This window comes from Oncorhynchus keta, unplaced genomic scaffold (assembly GCF_023373465.1).
Source record: "Oncorhynchus keta strain PuntledgeMale-10-30-2019 unplaced genomic scaffold, Oket_V2 Un_scaffold_20222_pilon_pilon, whole genome shotgun sequence".
NCBI lineage: Eukaryota > Metazoa > Chordata > Actinopteri > Salmoniformes > Salmonidae > Oncorhynchus > Oncorhynchus keta.
Window position 1 is genome coordinate 328663 of NW_026290855.1, and position 13820 is coordinate 342482.

At 43.3% G+C, this 13820-nt stretch overlaps 1 protein-coding gene across 2 annotated transcripts in view; it reads right to left on the minus strand.

The window, feature by feature from the left end:
- The window catches only part of LOC127928032 (cadherin-17-like), an 85081-nt gene that overhangs the window by 6202 nt on the left and 65059 nt on the right, over positions 1 to 13820 (minus strand). For both annotated transcript variants that reach the window (XM_052514933.1, XM_052514934.1), the window contains exons 5-10: positions 10356 to 10491; positions 10074 to 10232; positions 9533 to 9685; positions 7534 to 7733; positions 5297 to 5428; positions 4990 to 5140 (exon numbers count right to left, since the gene is read on the minus strand). In XM_052514933.1, the coding sequence (XP_052370893.1) occupies positions 4990 to 5140; positions 5297 to 5428; positions 7534 to 7733; positions 9533 to 9685; positions 10074 to 10232; positions 10356 to 10491 (931 nt within the window). The remainder of the gene's footprint in view (positions 1 to 4989; positions 5141 to 5296; positions 5429 to 7533; positions 7734 to 9532; positions 9686 to 10073; positions 10233 to 10355; positions 10492 to 13820) is intronic.

The window sequence follows — 13820 nt, forward strand, 5'->3', positions numbered from 1 at the left end:
CTAACATCAGTCTCAACACAGTCCTAACACCAGCCTCAACACAGTCCTAACACCAGTCTCAACACAGTCCTAACACCAGTCTCAACACAGTCCTAACATCAGTCTCAACACAGTCCTAACACCAGCCTCAACAAAGTCCTAACACCAGTCTCAACACAGTCCTAACACCAGTCTCAACGCAGTCCTAACACCAGTCTCAACACAGTCCTAACACCAGCCTCAACACAGTCCTAACACCAGTCTCAACACAGTCCTAACGCCAGTCTCAACACAGTCCTAACACCAGCCTCAACACAGTCCTAACACCAGCCTCAACACAGTCCTAACATCAGTCAGTCCTAACACCAGTCTCAACACAGTCCTAACACCAGCCTCAACACAGTCCTAACACCAGTCTCAACACAATCCTAACACCGGTCTCAACACAGTCCTAACACCAGTCTCAACACAGTCCTAACACCAGTCTCAACACAGTCCTAACACCAGCCTCAACACAGTCCTCAACAACACCAGCCTCAACACAGTCCTAACACAGTCCTAACACCAGTCTCAACACAGTCCTAACATCAGTCTCAACACAGTCCTAACACCAGTCTCAACACAGTCCTAACACCAGTCTCAACACAGTCCTACACACCAGTCTCAACACAGTCCTAACACCAGTCTCAACACAGTCCTAACACCAGTCTCAACACAGTCCTAACACCAGCCTCAACACAGTCCTAACACTAGTCTCAACACAGTCCCATCAGTCACAACACAGTCCTAACATCAGTCTCAACACAGTCCTAACACCAGTCTCAAAACTGTCCTAACACCAGTCACAACACAGTCCTAACACCAGCCTCAACACAGTCCTAACACCAGTCTCAACACAGTCCTAACATCAGTCTCAACACAGTCCTAACACCAGTCTCAACACAGTCCTAACACCAGTCTCTAACACACAGTCCTAACACCAGTCTCAACACAGTCCTAACACCAGCCTCAACACAGTCCTAACATCAGTCTCAACACAGTCCTAACACACCAGCCTCAACCAGCCTCAGTCCTAACACCAGTCTCAACACAGTCCTAACACCAGTCTCTACACAGTCCTAACACCAACACCAGCCTCAACACAGTCCTAACATCAGTCTCAACACAGTCCTAACACCAGTCTCAACACAGTCCTAACACCAGTCTCAACACAGTCCTAACACCAGTCTCAACACAGTCCTAACACCAGTCTCAACACAGTCCTAACACCAGTCTCAACACAGTCCTACCACACCAGTCTCAACACAGTCCTAACACCAGTCTCAACACAGTCCTAACATCAGTCTCAACACAGTCCTAACACCAGTCTCAACACAGTCCTAACACCAGTCTCAACACAGTCCTAACACCAGTCCTCAACACAGTCCTAACACCAGTCTCAACACAGTCCTAACACCAGTCTCAACACAGTCCTAACACCAGTCTCAACACAGTCCTAACATCAGCCTCAACACAGTCCTAACACCAGTCTCAACACAGTCCTAACACTCAGTCTCAACACAGTCCCAATATCAGTCAGTCCCAACACAGTCCTAACATCAGTCTCAACACAGTCCTAACACCAGTCTCAAAACTGTCCTAACACCAGTCACAACACAGTCCTAACACCAGTCTCAACACAGTCCTAACATCAGCCTCAACACAGTCCTAACATCAGTCTCAACACAGTCCTAACATCAGCCTCAACACAGTCCTAACACCAGCCTCAACACAGTCCTAACATCAGTCTCAACACAGTCCAAACACCAGTCTCAACACAGTCCTAACACCAGTCTCAACACAGTCCTAACACCAGCCACAACACAGTCCTAACACCAGTCTTCAACACAGTCCTAACACCAGTCTCAACACAGTCCTAACACCAGTCTCAACACAGTCCTAACACCAGCCTCAACACAGTCCTAACATCAGTCTCAACACAGTCCTAACATCAGTCTCAACACAGTCCTAACACCAGTCTCAACACAGTCCTAACACCAGTCTCAACACAGTCCTAACACCAGTCTCAACACAGTCCTAACATCAGTCTCAACACAGTCCTAACACCAGCCTCAACACAGTCCTAACACCAGTCTCAACACAGTCCTAACACCAGTCTCAACACAGTCCTAACACCAGTCTCAACACAGTCCTAACACCAGCCTCAACACAGTCCTAACACCAGTCTCAACACAGTCCTAACACCAGTCTCAACACAGTCCTAACACCAGCCTCAACACAGTCCTAACACCAGTCTCAACACAGTCCTAACACCAGCCTCAACACAGTCCTAACACCAGTCTCAACACAGTCCTAACACCAGTCTCAACACAGTCCTAACACCAGTCTCAACACAGTCCTAACACCGGTCTCAACACAGTCCTAACACCAGTCTCAACACAGTCCTAACACCAGCCTCAACACAGTCCTAACACCAGCCTCAACACAGTCCTAACACCAGTCTCAACACAGTCCTAACATCAGTCTCAACACAGTCCTAACACCAGTCTCAACACAGTCCTAACACCAGTCTCAACACAGTCCTAACATCAGTCTCAACACAGTCCTAACACCAGTCTCAACACAGTCCTAACACCAGTCTCAACACAGTCCTAACACCAGCCTCAACACAGTCCTAACACTAGTCTCAACACAGTCCCAATATCAGTCACAACACAGTCCTAACATCAGTCTCAACACAGTCCTAACACCAGTCTCAAAACTGTCCTAACACCAGTCACAACACAGTCCTAACACCAGCCTCAACACAGTCCTAACACCAGTCTCAACACAGTCCTAACATCAGTCTCAACACAGTCCTAACACCAGTCTCAACACAGTCCTAACACCAGTCTCAACACAGTCCTAACACCAGTCTCAACACAGTCCTAACATCAGCCTCAACACAGTCCTAACATCAGTCTCAACACAGTCCTGACACCAGCCTCAACACAGTCCTAACACCAGTCTCAACACAGTCCTAACACCAGTCTCTACACAGTCCTAACACCAGCCTCAACACAGTCCTAACACCAGTCTCAACACAGTCCTAACACCAGTCTCAACACAGTCCTAACACCAGTCTCAACACAGTCCTAACACCAGTCTCAACACAGTCCTAACATCAGTCTCAACACAGTCCTAACACCAGCCTCAACACAGTCCTAACACCAGTCTCAACACAGTCCTAACACCAGCCTCAACACAGTCCTAACATCAGTCTCAACACAGTCCTAACACCAGTCTCAACACAGTCCTAACACCAGTCTCAACACAGTCCTAACACCAGCCTCAACACAGTCCTAACACCAGTCTCAACACAGTCCTAACATCAGTCTCAACACAGTCCTAACACCAGTCTCAACACAGTCCTAACATCAGCCTCAACACAGTCCTAACACCAGCCTCAACACAGTCCTAACACTAGTCTCAACACAGTCCCAATATCAGTCACAACACAGTCCTAACATCAGTCTCAACACAGTCCTAACACCAGTCTCAAAACTGTCCTAACACCAGTCACAACACAGTCCTAACACCAGTCTCAACACAGTCCTAACATCAGCCTCAACACAGTCCTAACATCAGTCTCAACACAGTCCTGACACCAGCCTCAACACAGTCCTAACACCAGTCTCAACACAGTCCTAACACCAGTCTCTACACAGTCCTAACACCAGTCTCAACACAGTCCTAACACCAGTCTCTACACAGTCCTAACACCAGTCTCAAAACAGTCCTAACACCAGTCTCTACACAGTCCTAACACCAGTCTCAACACAGTCCTAACACCAGTCTCAACACAGTCCTAACACCAGTCACAACACAATCCTAACACCAGCCTCAACACAGTCCTGACACAAGTCTCAACACGGTCCTAACACCAGCCTCAACACAGTCCTAACACCAGCCTCAACACAGTCCTAACACCAGTCTCAACACAGTCCTGACACCAGCCTCAACACAGTCCTAACACCAGTCTGAATACAGTCCTAACACCAGCCTCAACACAGTCCTAACACCAGCCTCAACACAGTCCTGACACAAGTCTCAACACGGTCCTAACACCAGCCTCAACACAGTCCTAACACCAGTCTCAACACAGTCCTAACACCAGCCTCAACACAGTCCTAACACCAGCCTCAACACAGTCCTAACACCAGTCTCAACACAGTCCTGACACCAGCCTCAACACAGTCCTAACACCAGTCTCAACACAGTCCTAACACCAGCCTCAACACAGTCCTAACACCAGTCTCAACACAGTCCTAACACCAGCCTCAACACAGTCCTAACATCAGTCTCAACACAGTCCTAACACCAGTCACAACACAGTCCTAACACCAGCCTCAACACAGTCCTAACACCAGTCTCAACACAGTCCTAACACCAGTCACAACACAGTCCTAACATCAGTCACAACACAGTCCTAACATCAGTCACAACACAGTCCTAACATCAGTCACAACACAGTCCTAACACCAGTCTCAACACAGTCCTAACACCAGTCACAACACAGTCCTAACATCAGTCACAACACAGTCCTAACATCAGTCACAACACAGTCCTAACACCAGTCTCAACACAGTCCTAACACCAGTCCCAATACAGTCCTAACATCAGTCACAACACAGTCCTAACATCAGTCACAATACAGTCCTAACATCAGTCACAACACAGTCCTAACATCAGTCACAACACAGTCCTGACATCAAAGTCACAAGATACAAGACTTTTCACACATTTATGGAATGCACATCAGGGTCAATTAAATGTAAAAGTAAGTATGTGGACACCTGCTCGTCAAACATCTCATTCCAAAATCATGGGCATTAATATCGAGTTGGTCCCCCATTTGCTGCTATGGCTTAAATAGCCGAATCCACTCATTTAAAGGGGTGTCCATATACTTCTGGCTGTGTAGTCAATCAACCTCAACCACACACACACACACATCCAGTAGTTAGTTACCTGTGGGTTCGTTCTCCTGCACTTCAAACACACTGAGTTCCTCCTCACAGATTGGAGCGTTATCATTCACATCGTCCACCACCACCTGCACTTCCAGGGGAGGGTCTACCTGGTTACCATAGCTATCCTCAGCAAACACCACCAGGATGTACTGGAACACACACACACACACACATTTATTTTTTATTTTTTCGTTCACATTTATTTTTATATGAACTATCCAGTGATGGACAGTACTCCATTAAATAATGCTGCTTGGGACCAGAGTGTTAGATAGTGATTGTGATGAGGAGGACTAGCTGGTTACCATGGCCTTGTCCTCTCTGTCCAGCTCCTCAGTCAGCAGAATGTCTCCTTCCTCCGTGACATTGAAGGGGAACGTCAGCTCCCGTTCTTTCTGTACCAGCCTGTAGAAGGCACTGGGATCATTAGACTGGACCTGCAGGGAGACATCAGACAGTCAGACAGACAGACAGACAGACAGACAGACAGACAGACAGACAGACAGACAGACAGACAGACAGACAGACAGATATAGATATGTTCTGTATCTTAACTGCTTTATATGTAACATTTTCCTTTAATCATGCAGTGATGTCAATAGGAGATCAAATATAAGGTATGCATGCTGATTGTGTGTTTTCTAGAGAGTCTCTTTAGGTCCTTACTGTTTTCTATACAGTCTCTTTAGGTCCTTGGTGTTTTCTAAACAGTCTCTTTAGGTTCTTACTGTTTTCTAGTGTCCCCCCCCCCCTAAAAGATTTAGATGCACTATTGTAAAGTGGCTGTTCCACTGGATGTCATAAGGTGAATGCACCAATTTGTAAGTCGCTCTGGATAAGAGCGTCTGCTAAATGACTTAAATGTAAATGTAAATGTTTTCTAAACAGTCTCTTTAGGTCCTTAGTGTTTTCTATACAATCTCTTTAGGTCCTTAGTGTTTTCTAAACAGTCTCTTTAGGTTCTTAGTGTTTTCTAAACAGTCTCTTTATGTCCTTAGTGTTTTCTAAACAATCTCTTTAGTGTTTTCTAAACAGTCTCTTTAGGGTCTTACTGTTTTCTAAACAGTCTCTTTATGTCCTTAGTGTTTTCTAAACAGTCTCTTTATGTCCTTAGTGTTTTCTAAACAATCTCTTTAGGTCCTTAGTGTTTTCTAAACAGTCTCTTTAGGTTCTTAGTGTTTTCTAAACAGTCTCCTTTAGGTTCTTAGTGTTTTCTAAACAGTCTCTTTAGGTTCTTAGTGTTTTCTAAACAGTCTCTTTAGGTTCTTAGTGTTTTCTAAACAGTCTCCTTTAGGTTCTTAGTGTTTTCTAAACAGTCTCTTTAGGTTCTTAGTGTTTTCTAAACAGTCTCTTTATGTCCTTAGTGTTTTCTAAACAATCTCTTTAGGTCCTTAGTGTTTTCTAAACAGTCTCTTCAGGTTCTTAGTGTTTTCTAAACAGTCTCTTTATGTCCTTAGTGTTTTCTAAACAGTCTCTTTATGTCCTTAGTGTTTTCTAAACAGTCTCTTTAGGTTCTTAGTGTTTTCTAAACAGTCTCTTTATGTCCTTAGTGTTTTCTAAACAGTCTCTTTAGGTTCTTAGTGTTTTCTAAACAGTCTCTTTATGTCCTTAGTGTTTTCTAAACAGTCTCTTTATGTCCTTAGTGTTTTCTAAACAATCTCTTTAGGTCCTTAGTGTTTTCTAAACAGTCTCTTTAGGTTCTTAGTGTTTTCTAAACAGTCTCCTTTAGGTTCTTAGTGTTTTCTAAACAGTCTCTTTAGGTTCTTAGTGTTTTCTAAACAGTCTCTTTATGTCCTTAGTGTTTTCTAAACAATCTCTTTAGGTCCTTAGTGTTTTCTAAACAGTCTCTTTAGGTTCTTAGTGTTTTCTAAACAGTCTCTTTATGTCCTTAGTGTTTTCTAAACAGTCTCTTTAGGTTCTTAGTGTTTTCTAAACAGTCTCTTTATGTCCTTAGTGTTTTCTAAACAATCTCTTTAGTGTTTTCTAAACAGTCTCTTTAGGGTCTTACTGTTTTCTAAACAGTCTCTTTATGTCCTTAGTGTTTTCTAAACAATCTCTTTATGTCCTTAGTGTTTTCTAAACAATCTCTTTATGTCCTTAGTGTTTTCTAAACAGTCTCTTTAGGTTCTTAGTGTTTTCTAAACAGTCTCTTTAGGTTCTTAGTGTTTTCTAAACAGTCTCTTTATGTCCTTAGTGTTTTCTAAACAATCTCTTTAGTGTTTTCTAAACAGTCTCTTTATGTCCTTAGTGTTTTCTAAACAATCTCTTTAGGTCCTTAGTGTTTTCTAAACAGTCTCTTTAGGTTCTTAGTGTTTTCTAAACAGTCTCTTTAGGTTCTTAGTGTTTTCTAAACAGTCTCTTTATGTCCTTAGTGTTTTCTAAACAGTCTCTTTAGGTCCTTAGTGTTTTCTAAACTGTCTCCTTTAGGTTCTTAGTGTTTTCTAAACTGTCTCCTTTAGGTCCTTAGTGTTTTCTAAACCGTTTCCTTAGTACTGGGGCACCTATAGTGATTGTGTGAGTGAGATTTCCACCCCTGCCGTACCTTGCCGATGGGCATGGGGTATATCCCTTTCAACTGTTCTCTGAGGTTGATCGGTCCAGGATTAACCCACAGGTTCTCCTGCACGACAATTTTAACCCTCGCGTTACCGTTGAGAGCGTTCACCGACTCCCCGCCCATGTCCTCCACACGAACAATCAGAGTGAAGTCTGGGTCTTCCAGAGGGTTCAGCCTCCGAGACTCTACAACCACAGAGGAAGAAACAGGACCATTTACAGTCAATACACAGGCACCACCGAAGAAGACAGGCCCAAATGATTCCTTATTTCCCATATGGCACACTGTGTTTGACTGTCGCCCTGTATGTCTATGGAGGAACTGGCCAAACGTAGGGCCCTGGACAAAAGTAGTGTACTAGTAGTAGTGTACTATACGGGACTATCTGAGCATGACCTCGGGGCTCTCTGTGTGACAACACAGGGGTCAGAGGTGAGAGGTCAGGCTGCTCTGGCCAGTGGCCACAGCTGAACTCAACAACATTATGTAGAGGAGGTTCTGTTCAGCAGCCTCTCAATCACACCATTAACCTCATAATCAGCTTTAATCACTTGAATTAATCTATCTATCCCTCGCTCTCTATGCCTCTGTCTCTATCCCTCACTCTCTCTATCCCTATCTCTCTCTTTATCCCTATCTCTCTCTTTATCCCCCCCTCTCTCTCTATCCCTATCTCTCTCTTTATCCCCCCCTCTCTCTCTATCCCTATCTCTCTCTTTATCCCCCCCTCTCTCTCTATCCCTATCTCTCTCTTTATCCCTATCTCTCTCTTTATCCCCCCCTCTCTCTCTATCCCTATCTCTCTCTCTATCCCTATCTCTCTCTATCCCTATCTCTTTATCCCCCCCTCTCTATCCCTATCTCTCTCTTTATCCCCCCTCTCTATCCCTATCTCTCTCTTTATCCCCCTCTCTCTCTCTCTGCCTGACATGTTTCCAAGTGTCTGCATGTGCTCTGCTCTATTTGCATCCTCTCTGAAATGCCCTCCTCTTTTCTCTTTATCCCCCCTCTCTCATATCCCTATCTCTCTCTTTATCCCCCCTCTCTCTATCCCTATCTCTCTCTCTATCCCTATCTCTCTCTTTATCCCCCCTCTCTCTATCCCTATCTCTCTCTTTATCCCCCCTCTCTATCCCTATCTCTCTCTTTATCCCCCCTCTCTCTATCCCTATCTCTCTCTTTATCCCCCTCTCTCTATCCCTATCTCTCTCTTTACCCCCCCCTCTCTCTCTCTCTCTGCCTGACATGTTTCCAAGTGTCTGCATGTGCTCTGCTCTATTTGCATCCTCTCTGAAATGCCCTCCTCCCTTTACCCCCCTCTCTCTATCCCTATCTCTCTCTTTATCCCCCCTCTCTCTATCCCTATCTCTCTTTATCCCCCTCTCTCTATCCCTATCTCTCTCTTTATCCCCCTCTCTCTATCCCTATCTCTCTCTTTACCCCCCCCTCTCTCTCTCTCTCTCTCTGCCTGACATGTTTCCAAGTGTCTGCATGTGCTCTGCTCTATTTGCATCCTCTCTGAAATGCCCTCCTTTTCTCTTTATCTCTCTATCCCTATCTCTCTCTTTATCCCCCCTCTCTATCCCTATCTCTCTCTTTATCCCCCCCTCTCTCTATCCCTATCTCTCTCTATCTCTATCTCTCTTTATCCCCCCTCTCTATCCCTATCTCTCTCTTTATCCCCCCCCCTCTATCCCTATCTCTCTCTTTATCCCCCCTCTCTCTATCCCTATCTCTCTCTTTATCCCCCCCCTCTCTCGCTCTCTCTCTCTGCCTGACATGTTTCCAAGTGTCTGCATGTGCTCTGCTCTATTTGCATCCTCTCTGAAATGCCCTCCTCTTTTTCTCTTTATCCGCCCCCTTGTGGTCTGCTATGGGCTCAATCATCTATCTATTTGGACCATCTTGGTCAGGTTTACCTGACAATAGTGATTTTATAGTTTCATCTTAAACTACAAGTAACTATAGTGAAGTACACACAGACCTGCTCTCTGCACACAGCTGTAGAAGGGGTTGAGTTCATAAGGGATGTCCCCTGTGGGGGTGCAGTAGTCATCAAACCTCTTCTTCAGAGAATCACTGAAGTCCCCTCCTCTGGAATGAATAACACTTTCCCTGGCCTTCAGCAGACGCTCTCCTGCAGGAACAACACACACACACACACACACACACACACACACACACACACACACACACACACACACACACACACACACACACACACACACACACACACACACACACACACACACACACACACACACACACACACACACACACAGCTGTAATCAGTAACATAATCACGTGGTCAATCTGACACCAAGCATGTGTTAATCTGATGTGTTTAATCTGGAGCATGAGAGTTGAGGTGTGGTGATCTGGGCTGGTGTGAGATTAAAGGATGCAGAACTCACAGATTAGCACTCATACAGGATGAGATTAGAGACCACAACATCTGGGATGAACTATGTGTGTGCACTTTGAGGATCTCCGGGAGTGTGTGTGTGTGTGTGTGTGTGTGTTACCCTCGGCAGTAGTAGAAATCTCTCCTGTGTTGCTGTTGATCTCGAAGAACAGGGTGTTGTCTCTGTTGGGGATCTGGGAGACCAAGGTGTAACTCAGATGGGCGTTGGGAGACTCTGGGTCGTCCAGGTCAGTAGCAAACACACGCGCAAATGGAACACCTACAACACACACACACATAATGAACACACACACAGACAGACAAACAGACAGACAACAGTCAGACAGAGAGAGACAGACAGTCAGTCAGACAGAGTGACAGACAGAGTGACAGGCAGACAGACCTGCGGGGGTACGTTCCTTGACGATGCCGATGTAGTCAGTCTGGTTGAAGGACGGGGCGTGGTTGTTGACATCCAACACGTTGATGGTGATGATGACTGGACCTTCTACTGGTTCTGAACCCACTAAGGCCTCCAGCTACAACAACAACAACAAAAACAACATGAAGCTGGGATGTGTGTGTGGGTCTATACTAAATGACATTGTGTATGTGTGTGTATGCAGGTACTTGTCAGATCTGTGAATCGACAGTGTGTGTATGTCTGTGTGTGTGTCCTACCAGCTCTCACAGTCTCACATCAGAATTAAACGTTCATCCATGTTTCTCAAACGTCACATTTTGAAGTTGTTCCAAATGTCAAATTTGGATGTGTTTAAGGTTAAGTATTAAGTCAGAATTGTTAAGGTTATGGCCTCCCGGGTGGCGCAGTGGTTAAGGGTGCTGTACTGCAGTGCCAGCTGTGCCACCAGAGACTCTGGGTTCATTCAAATACTAACTTTATCACTTGTATTAACTACTACAGTGTGTGTGTGGTCTGTGTATGTTAACTACTACATTGTGTGGTCTCTGTATGTTAACTACTACATTGTGTGGTCTGTGTATGTTACATACTACATTGTGTGGTCTGTGTATGTTAACTACTACATTGTGTGGTCTGTGTATGTTAACTACTACATTGTGTGGTCTGTGTATGTTAACTACAACATTGTGTGGTCTGTGTATGTTAACTACTACATTGTGTGGTCTGTGTATGTTAACTACTATAGTGTGTGGTCTGTGTATGTTAACTACTATAGTGTGTGGTCTGTGTATGTTAACTACTATAGTGTGTGGTCTGTGTATGTTAACTACTACATTGTGTGGTCTGTGTATGTTAACTACTATAGTGTGTGGTCTGTGTATGTTAACTACTACATTGTGTGGTCTGTGTATGTTAACTACTATAGTGTGTGGTCTGTGTATGTTAACTACTATAGTGTGTGGTCTGTGTATGTTAACTACTATAGTGTGTGGTCTGTGTATGTTAACTACTATAGTGTGTGGTCTGTGTATGTTAACTACTATAGTGTGTGGTCTGTGTATGTTAACTACTATAGTGTGTGGTCTGTGTATGTTAACTACTATAGTGTGTGGTCTGTGTATGTTAACTACTACAGTGTGTGGTCTGTGTATGTTAACTACTATAGTGTGTGGTCTGTGTATGTTAACTACTATAGTGTGTGGTCTGTGTATGTTAACTACTATAGTGTGTGGTCTGTGTATGTTAACTACTACAGTGTGTGGTCTGTGTATGTTAACTACTACAGTGTGTGGTCTGTGTATGTTAACTACTATAGTGTGTGGTCTGTGTATGTTACATACTACATTGTGTGGTCTGTGTATGTTAACTACTATAGTGTGTGGTCTGTGTATGTTAACTACTATAGTGTGTGGTCTGTGTATGTTAACTACTACATTGTGTGGTCTGTGTATGTTAACTACTATAGTGTGTGGTCTGTGTATGTTAACTACTATAGTGTGTGGTCTGTGTATGTTAACTACTACAGTGTGTGGTCTGTGTATGTTAACTACTATAGTGTGTGGTCTGTGTATGTTAACTACTATAGTGTGTGGTCTGTGTATGTTAACTACTATAGTGTGTGGTCTGTATGTTAACTACTATAGTGTGTGGTCTGTGTATGTTAACTACTATAGTGTGTGGTCTGTGTATGTTAACTACTATAGTGTGTGGTCTGTGTATGTTAACTACTATAGTGTGTGGTCTGTGTATGTTAACTACTATAGTGTGTGGTCTGTGTATGTTAACTACTATAGTGTGTGGTCTGTGTATGTTAACTACTATAGTGTGTGGTCTGTGTATGTTAACTACTATAGTGTGTGGTCTGTGTATGTTAACTACTACATTGTGTGGTCTGTGTATGTTAACTACTATAGTGTGTGGTCTGTGTATGTTAACTACATTGTGTGGTCTGTGTATGTTAACTACTACATTGTGTGGTCTGTGTATGTTAACTACTATAGTGTGTGGTCTGTGTATGTTAACTACTATAGTGTGTGGTCTGTGTATGTTAACTACTATAGTGTGTGGTCTGTGTATGTTAACTACTATAGTGTGTGGTCTGTGTATGTTAACTACTATAGTGTGTGGTCTGTGTATGTTAACTACTATAGTGTGTGGTCTGTGTATGTTAACTACTACATTGTGTGGTCTGTGTATGTTAACTACTATAGTGTGTGGTCTGTGTATGTTAACTACTATAGTGTGTGGTCTGTGTATGTTAACTACTATAGTGTGTGGTCTGTGTATGTTAACTACTACATTGTGTGGTCTGTGTATGTTAACTACTATAGTGTGTGGTCTGTGTATGTTAACTACTATAGTGTGTGGTCTGTGTATGTTAACTACTACATTGTGTGGTCTGTGTATGTTAACTACTATAGTGTGTGGTCTGTGTATGTTAACTACTACATTGTGTGGTCTGTGTATGTTAACTACTATAGTGTGTGGTCTGTGTATGTTAACTACTATAGTGTGTGGTCTGTGTATGTTAACTACTATAGTGTGTGGTCTGTGTATGTTAACTACTACATTGTGTGGTCTGTGTATGTTAACTACTATAGTGTGTGGTCTGTGTATGTTAACTACTACATTGTGTGGTCTGTGTATGTTAACTACTATAGTGTGTGGTCTGTGTATGTTAACTACTATAGTGTGTGGTCTGTGTATGTTAACTACTACATTGTGTGGTCTGTGTATGTTAACTACTATAGTGTGTGGTCTGTGTATGTTAACTACTATAGTGTGTGGTCTGTGTATGTTAACTACTACATTGTGTGGTCTGTGTATGTTAACTACTATAGTGTGTGGTCTGTGTATGTTAACTACTACATTGTGTGGTCTGTGTATGTTAACTACTACATTGTGTGGTCTGTGTATGTTAACTACTACATTGTGTGGTCTGTGTATGTTAACTACTATAGTGTGTGGTCTGTGTATGTTAACTACTACATTGTGTGGTCTGTGTATGTTAACTACTACATTGTGTGGTCTGTGTATGTTAACTACTATAGTGTGTGGTCTGTGTATGTTAACTACTACATTGTGTGGTCTGTGTATGTTAACTACTATAGTGTGTGGTCTGTGTATGTTAACTACTACATTGTGTGGTCTGTGTATGTTAACTACTACATTGTGTGGTCTGTGTATGATAACTACTACAGTGTGTGGTCTGTGTATGTTAACTACTATAGTGTGTGGTCTGTGTATGTTAACTACTACATTGTGTGGTCTGTGTATGTTAACTACTACATTGTGTGGTCTGTGTATGTTAACTACTATAGTGTGTGGTCTGTGTATGTTACATACTACATTGTGTGGTCTGTGTATGTTAACTACTACATTGTGTGGTCTGTGTATGTTAACTACTACATTGTGTGGTCTGTGTATGTTAACTACTATAGTGTG